The sequence below is a fragment of the Balaenoptera borealis genome (assembly GCF_965194805.1).
Source record: "Balaenoptera borealis genome assembly, chromosome: 17".
In the NCBI taxonomy this organism is placed as follows: Eukaryota; Metazoa; Chordata; class Mammalia; order Artiodactyla; family Balaenopteridae; genus Balaenoptera; species Balaenoptera borealis.
The window spans coordinates 75,882,774-75,896,488 of record NC_138876.1 but is presented as its reverse complement, the minus strand read 5'-3'; the positions used below and the strand labels follow the sequence as shown (position 1 = coordinate 75,896,488).

Genomic DNA, 13,715 nt, shown 5'->3' with positions numbered 1-13,715 from the left:
TTTGACAAGTGGTCAGAAATCGGTCATGAGTAGAAAAGTAAGAGAGGGAATACTAAGTGTGTTACCCAACAAGAATATAAATGGCAGATGAGGTGGATAAGGTGAACAAAGTACAGTGGCGAGGGCTGCCGAAACATCTGGAATGACTAGTAAAGCAATAACGATGCAAGACAAGGCCCTTTAAGGCTCAGCTTAGATGGCCCTCCTTCCACTTCTGCTGGGGAGCAGCTACATATGCAGGTCATCATTAGCAGCGAGGTTTGACTGCACAGAGACCAGAGTAAATCAATTGCTTGCAGACATATCAACACCCTATCAGTGAGTGGCAAGTGACAATTACGCTGATTGCTACAGAGTAGAGTGGACACAAGCAACACACTTCGGGTGCCACTGTCTCCCATCACCCCAGATGGGACCATCTAGTTGCAGGAAAAGAAGCTCAGGGCTCCCACGGATTCTGCATTATGGTGAGTTGTATGATTATTTCATTATATATTACAATGACTACCCATGACTTCGCATGAGAGAGACTCTAATCTCCTTTAAGGGAAGGGTCTTTGTTGGGCTCATTTAACTCCTACGGTTCTTAGTGACAGGTTGGAGGTGGAAGACAGGGAGAGGGTGAAGGAAAGGGGGAAATGACTTCATTGTTTACTTAGTGTCTCCTGAGAGCCTGACACTTTGCTAGACACTTGTGTCATCTCATGAGGAATCTAAGGCTTAGAGAGTTTAGTAATTTATCCAAGATCACTCAACTGATAGGGGGTAAATTCAAGAGTTGAACGGAGTTCTTTCTTCCTCCAGAACTGCTACTGAGCTTATTAGTATATGCAGGAAAATTAATTCTGTCATGGTGTTTAGAAATGGCTGAAAGCAAGCATTTCACAGTGGTTCTTAATTATTTCTGGGTCATGGACTCGTGCGAGGATCTCTCCCATAAAATTACATATATGCAAATCCATACAACATTGTGCATATCATTTCTGAAGGATCACAGGGCTCCCAGAGTGCATTCGAGAGCTGGCTAAGGAAACCATGGGAACCAAAGTAAGAACCTATGGGTTACAGTATTCCAAGCCACTCCTCTCCCATTCCATTCCCCCACTACCTCTCTTCCCACAGTCTGAGAGCGATCAAAACCAGAGAAAATTTAAACACATGAAAAGTTTGGTTGGGAAGAGTAAATTCAAAAGTCTAATATTATACTCTGCTTTAAAATGTCATGGAAAACTTGAATAAGGAGACCTTGGAGAATGTAGCCTTAAACAATCCTTAAATTTCACAGTTATGACCTTCAGACCACATATGATGTAAGACTGAGAGATGAGGTTATCAGAATTCATCCCCAAGGGAGTGACATTATAGCTGAAAATCGAACAGAATGGAAAATCCCAGGAAGTATCCTATGATTTAAGGGGAGAGAGTTTTATTTCTGTCATTTTTGCCTAAGGAGTTTTTCTTGAAAAAATGTCTTTGGATTTTGGGGGCTAAGTAAAGTGTTTAAAATGAAGCTTGTGTGGGTTTTATTTACACCTTGTTTCAAAGAGAATTTAAGACAGCATATAGGCTTAGAGAAAATATAACAAAATATTATGAATTACACATAGAAAAAAATAAACGTCAAGACATAAAATAGAGACAGGAAAGGAGCTGACTTTAAAACAGGAATTTGTATAGTGATTAGGCCTTAACTCCCTCAAGGTAATTTTTAAAAATTATGCAGCACTAAGGGTTTCACGTATTAAGTATATGTTTTTCATAATTTACAAAATATCTTCACATATATTATCTCATTTGATCTTAAATTGACTTTGTGAAGCAGTTATTCTCTACATTTTCCAGACAAGGAAACCGAGGCTCAGCGAGGGACTTGAAAATCTAGTCCTTGCTCTTTTCAAAGCCACTGACTGTTACAATTCCTGCGCACCAATAACTGTAACACCTCTCAGTTCTGTGCAAGAACCATATACACTTCAATCCTGTGGCCCTGACATTTTCATGAGAGAAAGATTACCACCTACTTTACAGGTGCTTTAGATCTGGAGGTGGATAGACATAAAATTAAAGGACTTCAGACTTGGAATAGACCTTTCAGGTAACACTTAGCTCCGTCGCTTTATCAATGAGTGTGTCAAAGCTCTAGGAGGCCAAAAGATTTGCAACAATCATCCAACCAGTTTGTGGTAAGACCAAGATCAAAAGCAGGTTTCCTAAGTTCTCTTTACGCTGCATTGCCTCTAAAGCTCTATACATATCCTTTTCTATAATATTTTACATTCAGTTCTGACCTTTCTCTTCCCAGTTTCCCTGTGTCCACTGGGTAAAGTGCCTCATGCATCCTGACATGGCAACAAGCCCGTGCGTGATCTGGCACCAGTGACTTCTCCCACAGTTCTCCTCCTCTAACAGTATGGGAATGCTTCCGATCGTAAGGATGCTAGGCTTTCGTGGAACATTCCATAGAGTTGTCCTGTTCAGGCTATGTGTAAAGGGCATACCGCTGAGAGTAGTAAGAAATTGAGTTTCTCCTGGAAGGAGAGAACTTTCTACATGTCTATCACCAGGAAAGACTTGAGTGAAGGCACTCAGATGGGAGGGACAAAATGGCCTTTGGAACATGGCAGGCCTAAGAAGGGACTTCTCCTCCCCCAAACTAAAGATGAGTGAACTAGATTATGCAATTCCAGGTAATTTTTCACATCAAATTTTTGTGTGCTATCCCTGAAAATCCCCTCCAAACAGTAAAAACAAACAAACAAACAAAAACCTGTGAGTTGACGTTTGGAAAGGCCATTCAAACCACGTAGCAACTAACTACTGCCAGCCCAGCGTGAAGGTTTCGGTAGAATGACAGATCCTAAAAGGGAGAGGAAAATATTAGACAACAGGAACCAGAGCCACTAAACCCCAGTCACTTCTGCCCTAGCAATGGCTCTCCTTCCACTGCCAACATTAGAGGCTATGGGTTAGCAAATGAGCTTCCTTATGCAACTTTAAATTCCCTGAACAGATCCAGGACCTTTGCACATTGTTTCTTGTGCCTAAACTTCAGTTCCCTTCCCCCACCTTTTGTCCTTTTGACAAACTCTTCCTTCATATTTCTGGGTCAGACATCATCTTCTCTAGATAACCTATCCTGACACTTTTAACTCTGTCTTGCATCTCCTCTTCCAAAATCTGCGTGCTCCTTTAGAACAGTGTCTTGCCTTTAGTTCCAGGGCCTAGCAGTGCACGAAATATAGTATGTACTTAAAGTGTTAGTTGAATAAACAAAAAAGTTACTTTTTTTCCTTTAAGTGCATTTTTCAATAGGTTATTCATGAACACTGCAAAAATTTCAAACTGCCCTTGAAAAATTCAGTGAAAAGTAGATCTTCCCTCCAATCCCATCCCCTCCTTCCCCTGGTCCCAGTTGTGTCCTTTCAAATTGACTACGTACTATGGGTCTCTACGTATATCCCTGTCATTTTTCTACACAATGGTAAAATAAGTTATTTATATTTATATAACAATAAAATATAGCTTATAAACATACAAATGTAATTTATGTATCACTTACTATATATAAGATAGTTGTATATATAAATAATATATATAACATAAATGTATATTTATACACTGAGTCCTGTGCCTTGTTTTTGCGTAACGTTAAGTCAGGCTTTTTTTTTTTTTAAGACCGCATAGTATTCCACCGCAGGTGCATATCATGGTTTACCGCATATTCCCTAACTTAGGGTTTCGAATTTACAAACACTTCCATTTTCCCTGTCAAAGCCCCGTCCCGCACCACAGATACAGCCTCGCCCTCCAACCCCGCCCCGAGAGGCCCCATCATTTTCGAACACCTTGTCACGGGCCCAGGGCAGGCCCTGCGCCGAACGTGACCTCCGCCTTCCCACCACGTGTCCCGCGTCCCCACCGCAGGGCGGAAAGACGCGGCTCCGCTCGCGTCGCGGCGACGGAGCCGCAAGGCCCCACCCCTGCCCCAGCGTCTCCCGGCCGCCAGCGTCTGCCGCTCAAACAAGCCGGCAAGACCGCCGCCCGGCCTCTCCCGGCTCTGGGCCGACTGGGCGGACGGCAGCGGCCGACGCGGCGCCGGGAGGGTCTCCGGCCAGGCGGGGCGAGGCGGGGCGGGGCGGGGCGGGGCTTTGGCGGGGCGGGGCTCTAGCCGGCGGGGCGCTGCCGGCGTGCGGGGCTCCTCCCCTTTCCCCCGGCGGCGCCGGCGGCGGCAGCACTTCCGGGTCGGCGCGGAGGCGGGGCGGAGGCGCTGCGGCGGCTGTTATTGTTCAGCCGGGCTCCGCTGGGCGCTGTCTTTCTTGGCTCAGACGGTGTCGGTTTGTCCCTCTTCCTCTCGGCCCCTCACTGACGGCTGACGACGACGGCGGCGGCTGCGGCGGGCGGGGCCTGGCGTTTCGAGGCCGAGCGGCGCCGGGGTGAGGGGCGCGGAGGAGGAGGAGGAGGAGCCCGAGCAGGAGGAGGAGCCGTGTGCCCTGGCACCGAGCGGCCGCGGCCATGGCGTACGCCTATCTCTTCAAGTACATTATCATCGGCGACACAGGTGAGTCCGGGAGCGCGGCGGGCGGGGGTCGGCGGCCTCCGGGCCGGGGCTGAGCGGCAGACGGCGTCTGGCCGCGGCGCGGGAGCCGCCGCCGCCGGGCGCCTCCCCGCCGGCCGCGCCGCTCTATTTCCGCAGTGCTGGAGCTGGTGACGTGGGCACTGCGAGCGGCCGCGGCCTGGCCGGGCCGGGCCGACCCGCCGCCCCGGCCCCGGCCCTGCAGCTGGGGGCCGCGGCCGCCGTTTCGACGCGCGATCTGGGGAGTGTATGAGAGGAGGGCCGGCCCATCCCGGGGCCGTCAGGGCCTGGCTCTGAGGATCGCACGCCCTGCCCCGGGCCCCTCGCCTTGGGCCTCTTCGCCGCCCCCCAGAGAGGAAAGCGGGGCCGAGGAGAGCAGACGGTGATGGGAGGAGGGCCTTGGGCTTCCTGACCCACACGCACCTGCCGAGGCCCGGACAGAGCGCTCGCTGGCTTGGGACAGCCAGCTGAGGACAGACAGAAACCTCTAAAAAATAATAATAGTGGTAATATAGGTATGTAGTTTTATTACTCTCAGCTCCCAAGTCAGAGTAAGTCCCATCCTGTTACTTGACGCCTGGGGAATCCCTTTCGAGGTCATTAAGGCATGAAAGAGTTCTGTTGACTTCTGCCACGTGTAAACTTGGGGTTCTTTGATACTAATGCAAGGTCGTTCAGCGCTCTAGGGTGTGCGCTGGCGTGTGTGTGTTTGTGTGTGTGTGTGTGTGTGTGTGTTGGGGACACTTTGTTTTTTTCGATACATCAAATCCAGGCTCACAACTGCCAGTTATCAGGTGAATTGATGTCCATTCGAAGCAGAAAGAAATACAGTTATTTGCACTGAAGATAACATCCCATTGTATTTCGCAGATACAGTAGCCAAACTCGTTGAAAATATTTTTAATATCTGTGATTTTGGGGTATTACTTTGAATCTGATAATAAAACTAAGACTTGTTCAGGTGTTATAACTATTAATATACCGGAGTCTGATTTCAGTGATGACTCTTGCACAACTTTGGACCCTTTGCACAACTTTGGAAACGTAAGCAGCAGCTTGTGGTTGCACTAGTGATATGGCAGATTGAATAAGTAGCACAAGAAGCATGTTGATTGCTGCCTAAAAGAAAAACTTTCTGCTGTAAACATAGTCTTTCAGCAAGGCTTTTTGGTGTGCGTGTGGAAACGGGATAGTTTTCTGCGTAAATTCTTGGATAAAGCAATGTTTTGCACATGTTCATAGCGCATCTATATACTTTTTTAAATGCTGTGGCATACTTGAAGGAAGTGGGGTTCTAAAGCCTACTGGCAAATTTTGATTAAGGCTGTAACACTGAGATTGGAAGAGGGAGTTCACGTTAACTGCTACATGAGTGGGTTTGAGAAGTAGAGAGAAGAGTGATTATGGACATGAAGCGGTAGTGACGCTTCAAATTAGCCTTCACAGGTTGCCTTCGTTCAGCTTACTTACCAAGCATCTGCTGTAGGTAAAATATTGTACTGGGAGTAGTGGGGCTACAAATATTCACAAGGCGGTGCTCCCTTCTTTGGGAATTTGCCCTCATGCAAAAACAGTCCCCTGGCGGTTCAAAGGGAGGACATTCTTTCTTGCCATTGCTACCGTTACCACCTAGTTCCGGCACTGAGCACTTGACCCTGGACTGTCCACAGCATTTACTTTCACCCCACTCCAGCTCAGCTGGTATAGCTGACTGTCAGGCTAACCTTCCCCAAACACAGCTGTTCGGAGGCTGTTCCTCTGTTCACGTTCTTTAGTTTGACCTTCAGGAACTCCATATTTTAGCCCGTGTTTAACTTCTCTAGCCTTCTTTCCCAGTACTTGCCAGTCTCCACGTTCCTCCTGCCAGTGAGGCCCTGTGCTTTTTCCTGGTCTCTGCCACCCTCTCTGCTTGGAGTGCCTCTCTGTCGAAATTCTGTCACTCCTCCCAGTCTAACTGGAGTCTCTGCAGTCTCTCAGGGTCCGTGTTTATGAAGTTCTGTTGAGGTGTCAGGCTTTCCTGGTGTCCTGGCTGGAAGCGACCACCACTCCTTATCTGGATGTGTCCCACTGTGTATCGTTCTTCTGATATTAATTCCTGACTGTTCTGTAGACACTTGTGTAGGCGTTTATAATTGATTATGTACCTCTTGAGGGCAGAAAAGGTGTTTTGTATGGTTTTGTATTCCAGGAAGAGCCTGTAGAAGACGGATGGTAGGCTCCATACGTTTGATTAAATTGATGGAAGAACAGCCAAACAGGCCGTAATGTTCGCACTAACATACATTAATAACTTGACAGAAGAATGCTTTAGTCCAATTCTGCCACTTTCTTACTACTATCATTAACTTTGGCCAAAATCCTTTACTATGTTTTCTTAATTCAAAGTATACCCGTAGCTGTAAGGTCCACTTAATGTGGCCCTCGCCACACGCAAAAAAATGATCAGTAATCAGTAGTGGGAAATCCATCCTGGTTTTTAAAAAAGTCATAGTGTGAAAAATATGCATTTTAGAAAGAAGGAAATCACTGTTTTTCCTGATTCTCCCTTTCCCTAGCCTGTGAAGCAGTCATTATTAGCCTTCCCTTCTCTCAGTAGAGAGCTAAAATGAGGACAAATGTGGAAGTACCGCACACATTTTCCTTTCCAGAGTTCCCTCTTTCACCGAAGAGACTTTTAAAATGTTTTACATGATCATGATACTGTTGAAATGTTCGTTTTCTTACTGCATGGCCAAATGTAGTTAAAATATAGCTTTAAAATTTTTCATTGGTAGTGTCTTGTTCCTGAAAAATCATTTAGGAAAATGTGTCATTTAAACCTAGATATAAAGTGGAAATTAGCTTTTAACAGGGCTGGACTAATATTATAAGCAGATAATTATCAAGTATAGAGGGAGAGAAAAATTGTAGTAAACCTGTAATTGTTGCTTCTAAAATTCTGGCATCTGCCTTCGATTAAAATCTCATCACTAACCCTCCCTCCCCTTTCCTGCCTTTCAGCTAGGCACACAAAAGCACAAACCCGGTTGTGTTCTGTCTGAAATACCCTTTCTTACTGTGCTCTACTCCCCAAAGCCCCACTCCCAGCCAAAGGGAAAAGACAGGTTAGGTCAGAACTTTTTCACCTGAGCAACTCCTATTCGTTCATTCTTTTAAGATGATAACAAACCCCACACCTCCCTGTCGCCTGGGGCCGGTCGCCTCCACTCTTCTTCCTTCTCTGCCCACCTCCACCGTTTGGTTTGGTTGGATTGTTTTTGTTTTTTGCTTAAACTCTTTCAGGGACAAGTGCTATATAAGTAAATAAACAAGACCAGCCTGGTCACACATTATCACATCATCTGAATGTATTTTCTAATTTGAGATATAATTGACATATATATAGCATTGTATTAGTGTCAGGTACACAACCTAATGATTTGATAAACGTATGTATTGCGAAACGATTACCACGGTAAGTTTAGTTAATGTCACCACACATAGTTCGAAAGGTTTTTTTCTTCTGATGAGACCTTTAAGATGTACTCTCTTAACTCTCAGCTCTTCAGTACACTGTTGTTAACTGTCCTCATCATCACGTACATTACATCCGCAGGCCTTATTTATCTTACAACTAGAAGTTTGTACTTTTTGACCACCTTTACTACGTGCATCTTAATTTTTTTGTTTGTTTGGAAGGTTTTTGACTTTGTCTTAAAAGTAAGGGTAGGCCTTCAGTATCAGAAATGTTTAATAGATGAGTGGATGGGGGCTTGGGGGAGGTGCTGCAGGGCTTTACCTGGGAGGTGATATTTGAGCTGAAATTAGAATGCGTAAGGATTTGCCGGGTGAGCAAAGGGGAAATGTCTACTAGGTAATTGGAAGTACATGTTTGCAGCTCAATCAATGATGGTTTTAAAAGAGAGAGTGGTATTGGGAAGTTAAAAACAGAGCCATACTGTGGGCCATTTTAGAAAACTTTGAGTGTGAAAGAGAAGGAAAGAGTGAGTTTAGAGTTGGCTGCAGGATCAAGTTGGCTGATGTGTGTGTGTGTATTAGGATAGGGGAGACTTGAGGTTGAAAGTTTGAAAATAGTAGAGAGAGGGCAGGAGCAAAATCCCAGAGATCTTGGGGAAGGAATGGCATTTGATTCTCCAGAGCTTTAGGGCTGTAACAGAAAGAAGACCTCTTCCTGTGGGAGACTCAAACTTGAGTTTCTTTAGATTCTTGTGAGTCACCTAGGGTGTTGGTTTCTTTCTTTTTTTTTAAGGATTCAGTGGCCCAACCCCCAGCAATTTTGATTCACTAGACCTGAGGTACAGCTTCTTGTTACAAAACCTGAGGCCAGAAACACCAATCATTTTATAAAATTGTATGAGCAAGTTTGTTAGATTATTTTGGAAAACAAACAGTAGGAAAACAAACTGGGAAATTGGGAGGTAGAAAAATTCCATTAAAGTTTTTTTAAAATTATAAAATATATCATGCATATAAAAACATATGCATGTTATATGTTTACACACTTTAAAGAGTAGTATTGAACCAAACACCCGTTCCAGAGAGATACAGAGCCTCATCGTATACCTCTCCGCCAGGCTTCCACTAGCCTGAATTCTGTATTAATCCTTCCCTCGCTTTTCTTCACAGTTGTATCACTTACACATCCCTAAACTGTATTGTTTAGTTTTGCCTGTTTGTAGATGTGTTTAGTTGTTTTATTAAATGAGAGAGCTAAAATGTGCCTGAAACATACATTTTAACATCATCTAGAATTTCCTTGAAGTTTTTGCTTTATGCATGTTGTTGGTAGTCTTTCAGGATTTTTGACTGCCCTTTCTCTTTCTCTTTCTCTCCTAGCCAGTTTATTTCCTGCTTGCTGCCCCTAATATTTATATTGCTCCTGAGACTTTCTAGTGAACCGCAGAGGCCGTGGCCCTATTGTTCTCATTCCTTTTTCCCCTCTTCTCTCCTGGTGAACCTGCCTCCTCATCTCCAGTCATGGCCCTCGCTCTTCTAGCTAGTGCTCTTGTCCTTTGTGCCCCCGCTCCATTCCTGGTCCTGCGCCAACCTGAAATTAATTTTCTCCTTTATCTCCCCCACTGCTCCCCCTCCCCCATGTCATCTCGACAGCTCTCCTCCTCTTGTGGTAGCCAGTAATTTTGCTGTTTCACTTGAGCAGATCCTGATTTTGCCAGCTTAGCTGTTTTTCCCTCTCACTCTGGCCCAGCTGTGCTTGCTCCATTTTGTTATTCTCTGCTCATCCTCAGTCTGGGAGTCTGTGTCCTTTGCCACAAAAGATGCAACCACATACTGACCGCCCTTGTCCCTCTTTCTGACTTTGTTTTCTGTGAAACTTTCCCATTTGATTTCATCAGCCTTGTTTATTTGCTGGTTTTAAAATACTCCACATTCTAGCTGTTACTCTTCACTTGTAAGTAAAGGACACCTGGCAAAAAGATGCTAGATTCCCTCTGCTATCATACACCCGTAGACACCCCCTTTCATTCCTGTGGTGTTCCTCAACTCAAACGACTTGGGTCTCGTCCTTGGAGATGCTGCTTTAGTAGATCTGCAGTGAGTCCTGGACATTTGTTTTTTAAAAGCATTGTTTGTAGTGGTACTGTGACTTTCCTCTCCTTGTCAATTATGAGCCTTTTTGCCTGTTTTTCTAAAATTGATTCTTTTCTACTGTCAGATTTTCTGCTTTCTGGGATTCTGTTGAAGTAATCCCTAAGTCATATCCAGGGTGAATTTATATGGAATTCTCCATTACGTTAGTTTTTGGCACTCTGTCTACCTAGTAGATTCTTATGAGGGATTCTCCACACTTTTTATAGTTCATACACAATATCAAAAGCTTTTTATCTTTTAATCCTTCAACTGGTATGTGTGAGGTTACCATTTCATAGATGAAGAAACTGAGCTATGTCCTTTGGGGCAAACTATTTCTTCCCTCTCCCCACCTCTTCTGCTTTTCATAGCTATGATGTAACTCTAAGTTTCTCCAGTTCTCTCTTGAAAATGTTGCCATTTTTCAGGGGTAGCTGACAGTTAATTGTGTTTCTGGTCAAATCTGAGGCAGAAAATGAATATTGGTGGATGATGCTGAGTGAAGTTCTTGAAGGCAAGACTGTGCCTGGCACAGAGTTAGTGCCTCAGAAAGCGATGAATGTGTGCCAGGTAGCCCCTTCTGATTAGGCTACATGCACTGGCCAATTCGCTTGTCCTTGTTTCCGAAAGGATTTAAGGGCACTTACATAAAAATTTTTTACAGTTTTTTTTAATTCAAGCAAGAGCGTATTAGTTTCATGTTGCTAATGTAACAGACCACCATATTCTTAGCAGCTCAAACAATGCAAATTTATTATCTTAGAGTTCTGAAGCTCCACATAAGTTCATGTACATATCAGTAGTCTGAGGTGTGTCGCACTGGGCTAACATCGAGGTTTTGGCAGGGCTGGGTACCCTTCTGGAGGGTCCTTGCTCATTCAGGGTGTTGGTAGGATAGAGTTCCATGCCGAGATCTCTGTTTTCTTGCTGGCTGTCATCTCTTCCCGGCTTCCAGCGTCTACCCACATCGTCACATGATTTGGCCCATGACCCCCTTGCTTCATCTTCAAAGCGAGCAACAGTGGATCAAGTCCTTTTATGTCACATCTTTTTCTTTTTTTTTTTTTTTTTTTTTTTGGCTGCATTGGGTCTTCGTTGCTGCGCGCGGGCTTTCTCTAGTTGTGGCGAGCCGGGGATACACTTCATTGCAGTGTGCAGGTTTCTCATCGCGGTGGCTTCTCTTGTTGTGGAGCACGGGCTCTAGGCGCACGGGCTTCAGTATTTGTGACACGCGGGCTCAGTAGTTGTGGCTCACGGGCTCTAGAGCGCAGGCTCAGTAGTTGTGGTGCACGGGCTTAGTTGCTCCGCGGCATGTGGGAGCTTCCCAGACCAGGGCTCGAACCCGCGTCTCCTGCACTGGCAGGCAGATTCTTAACCACCGCACCACCAGGGAAGTCCTATGTCACATCTTTCTGACTCTTCTTGAGTCATCCCATATCTGATTGAAGCTGGGAAGGGTTTTCTGCTTTTAAAGACTCATATAATTAGATTGGGTTTACCTGGATAATCCAGGATAATCTCCCATCTCGAGATCTGTAATCTTAATCTGCAAGGTCCCTCTTGCCATGTAGGGTAGCATATTCACAGGTTCCGGGGATTAGGGTGTGTATGTCTTCGGGGGGGGGGGGGGGGGGAGGTGCATTTTTCTGCCTACCACAGCAGGCTAAGGAGGAGCAGTGGGTAGAAACAGTAAATATCCATGTTGTGTATACCTTTTTGAAGTGGGCACTGTACTTAGTACTAAGCTGTTCAGAGAACCCTGTTTTCATTTACCTTAATTATAGTGTCCATTCTTAAAAGTACGTGCATTCATATACTTATTCCTTAATTGAGTCTTTTTTTTTAATTTATTTATTTATTCATTTATTTAATTTTTGGTTGCATTGGGTCTTCGCTGCTGCGTGCAGGCTTTCTCTAGTTACAGTGAGTGGGGGCTACTCTTTGTTGTGGGGCGCAGGCTTCTCATTGCGGTGGCTTCTCTTGTTGCGGAGCACGGGCTCTAGGCACACAGGCTTCAGTAGTTGCGGCACACGGGCTTCAGTAGTTGTGGCTCGCGGGCTCTAGAGCACAGGCTCAGTAGTTGTGGCACACGGGCTTAGTTGCTCCGCGGCATGTGGGATCTTCCCGGACCAGGGCTCGAACCCGTGTCCCCTGCATTGGCAGGCGGATTCTTAACCACTGCGCCACCAGGGAAGCCCCTTAATTGAGTCTTGAAAGGCATTTTCTTCTGATTCTTCTTAAAAAGAATACAGTGTAAAGTAGTGAAAAATGTAAATATACAAGTAGTATATTTATACACATAGGGCCTTTTCTAGTGGTATAACTCATTGAATCTGAACAGTAATATCCGTGAGGAAGGCTCCACTTTACAGGTGAGGAAAGGGAGACTAATTGTCCTATCACACAGCCATTAAGTGGCCAAGCTGGAATTTGAACCCAGGTCTTTCTGACTCCAGAGTCCATGCTCTCTCTCCCGTATCAGATGCATTTCTTGATTCCCACAAATTCCATGTCACGGCTCTTGTGTTGGCTTACCAGCTGCTTGGTCTGTTGAGTTGATGTGAGAGTACACAGTCCCTCAATTCCCTTTACTAAAACAGAAGCCACCTCCACTTTGCAAAACAGGGCAGAACTGTTCTATGTAAAACAAGAATAAAGTCTATTCTCTGCTCCTCACAAGCTCTGTGAGCTTGAGCAACCTCTTCAATCTCTGAGTCTCGGTATCCTCATCTATAAAATGGAATGAATAAATGAGATAATATGTGTAACACTGACTCAAGAAATGGTTATTATTTCATCCTCATTTTTTATTCTGCTTCTTTGAATGTTTCTGTAATTTCCCCATATACATTTGAAAAACTAACCCAAACTTGACCAGTGCTGTATAGTGTTTGACTAATGCTGTTCATAACAAAAGTAATTTCTTTCGCCCTCCATGTGTCCTAATGTGGTGATTTTTTTCCTTTTTTTCCCACTTCCCTGCTTAGCTTGCTCATTTATGGCCAGCTGATACGTTAAAGAGTCTGCCATCCTTGACTCTAATTGTTGCTTTCCTAGCCTATGTTGATGTGTTTTTGTACTTAACATATTTGTTTGCCACTAGATGTTTTATGGAAGGTTCCTTACTTTATCAACATTGTTTTAACAAGATTCAAAATTGTTTAGCAAGATTCATTTTATTAAGCATCTATTTTTATCAGCTTTGCTTAATGTAGTCTATGTGCCCATCCAAGTCCACTAATGATGTAGAAGGACTGATTTTGTTCTAGGAAGGACCCATTTGATTAAGAAGAACAGAAGCCTACTCCAGCTAGCTGAAGAAGAGAGGTTTTGATAAGAATTTGAAGAGTGCTGAGGAATCCAAGAAAAACTGTAAACAAGTCTTGGGGAACTGGACACTCTGAAATCTTTGTTTTCCTCTCATGGCTTCTCTTTTGAGCCTTAAGATAATTAAGAGTGTGTGTTTTTTGTTTTAAACGTATTTTTTCTTTTTCTCTCTTCTTTTAAAAAAACAATATTTTTTCATTATTAGTTTCTGACTTTATTTCACTTA

At 44.5% G+C, this 13,715-nt stretch overlaps 2 protein-coding genes across 15 annotated transcripts in view; one reads left to right on the top strand and one right to left on the bottom strand.

Annotated features, from left to right (window-relative positions):
* Positions 1 to 4,134, bottom strand: part of LOC309615286 (uncharacterized protein) — a 93,036-nt gene extending 88,902 nt beyond the window's left edge. For 2 of the 10 annotated variants that reach the window (XR_014236698.1, XR_014236699.1), the window contains exons 1-2: positions 3,846 to 4,116; positions 2,768 to 2,857 (exon numbers count right to left, since the gene is read on the bottom strand). The gene's annotated coding sequence lies outside the window, so the exon portion shown is untranslated. Of the gene's footprint in view, positions 1 to 2,767; positions 2,858 to 3,845 lie in introns of all 10 variants that reach the window. The other 8 variants (XM_082364697.1, XM_082364699.1, XR_014236694.1 and 5 more) reach the window with 7 other exon arrangements.
* Positions 4,135 to 4,255: 121 nt separating this feature from the next.
* The window catches only part of RAB2A (RAB2A, member RAS oncogene family), a 76,126-nt gene continuing 66,666 nt past the window's right edge, over positions 4,256 to 13,715 (top strand). For 3 of the 5 annotated variants that reach the window (XM_082364694.1, XM_082364693.1, XM_082364692.1), the window contains exon 1: positions 4,256 to 4,558. In XM_082364694.1, the coding sequence (XP_082220820.1) occupies positions 4,513 to 4,558 (46 nt within the window). In that variant the 5' untranslated portion in view covers positions 4,256 to 4,512. Of the gene's footprint in view, positions 4,559 to 4,774; positions 5,089 to 13,431; positions 13,535 to 13,715 lie in introns of those variants that run through there. The other 2 variants (XM_082364695.1, XM_082364696.1) reach the window with 2 other exon arrangements.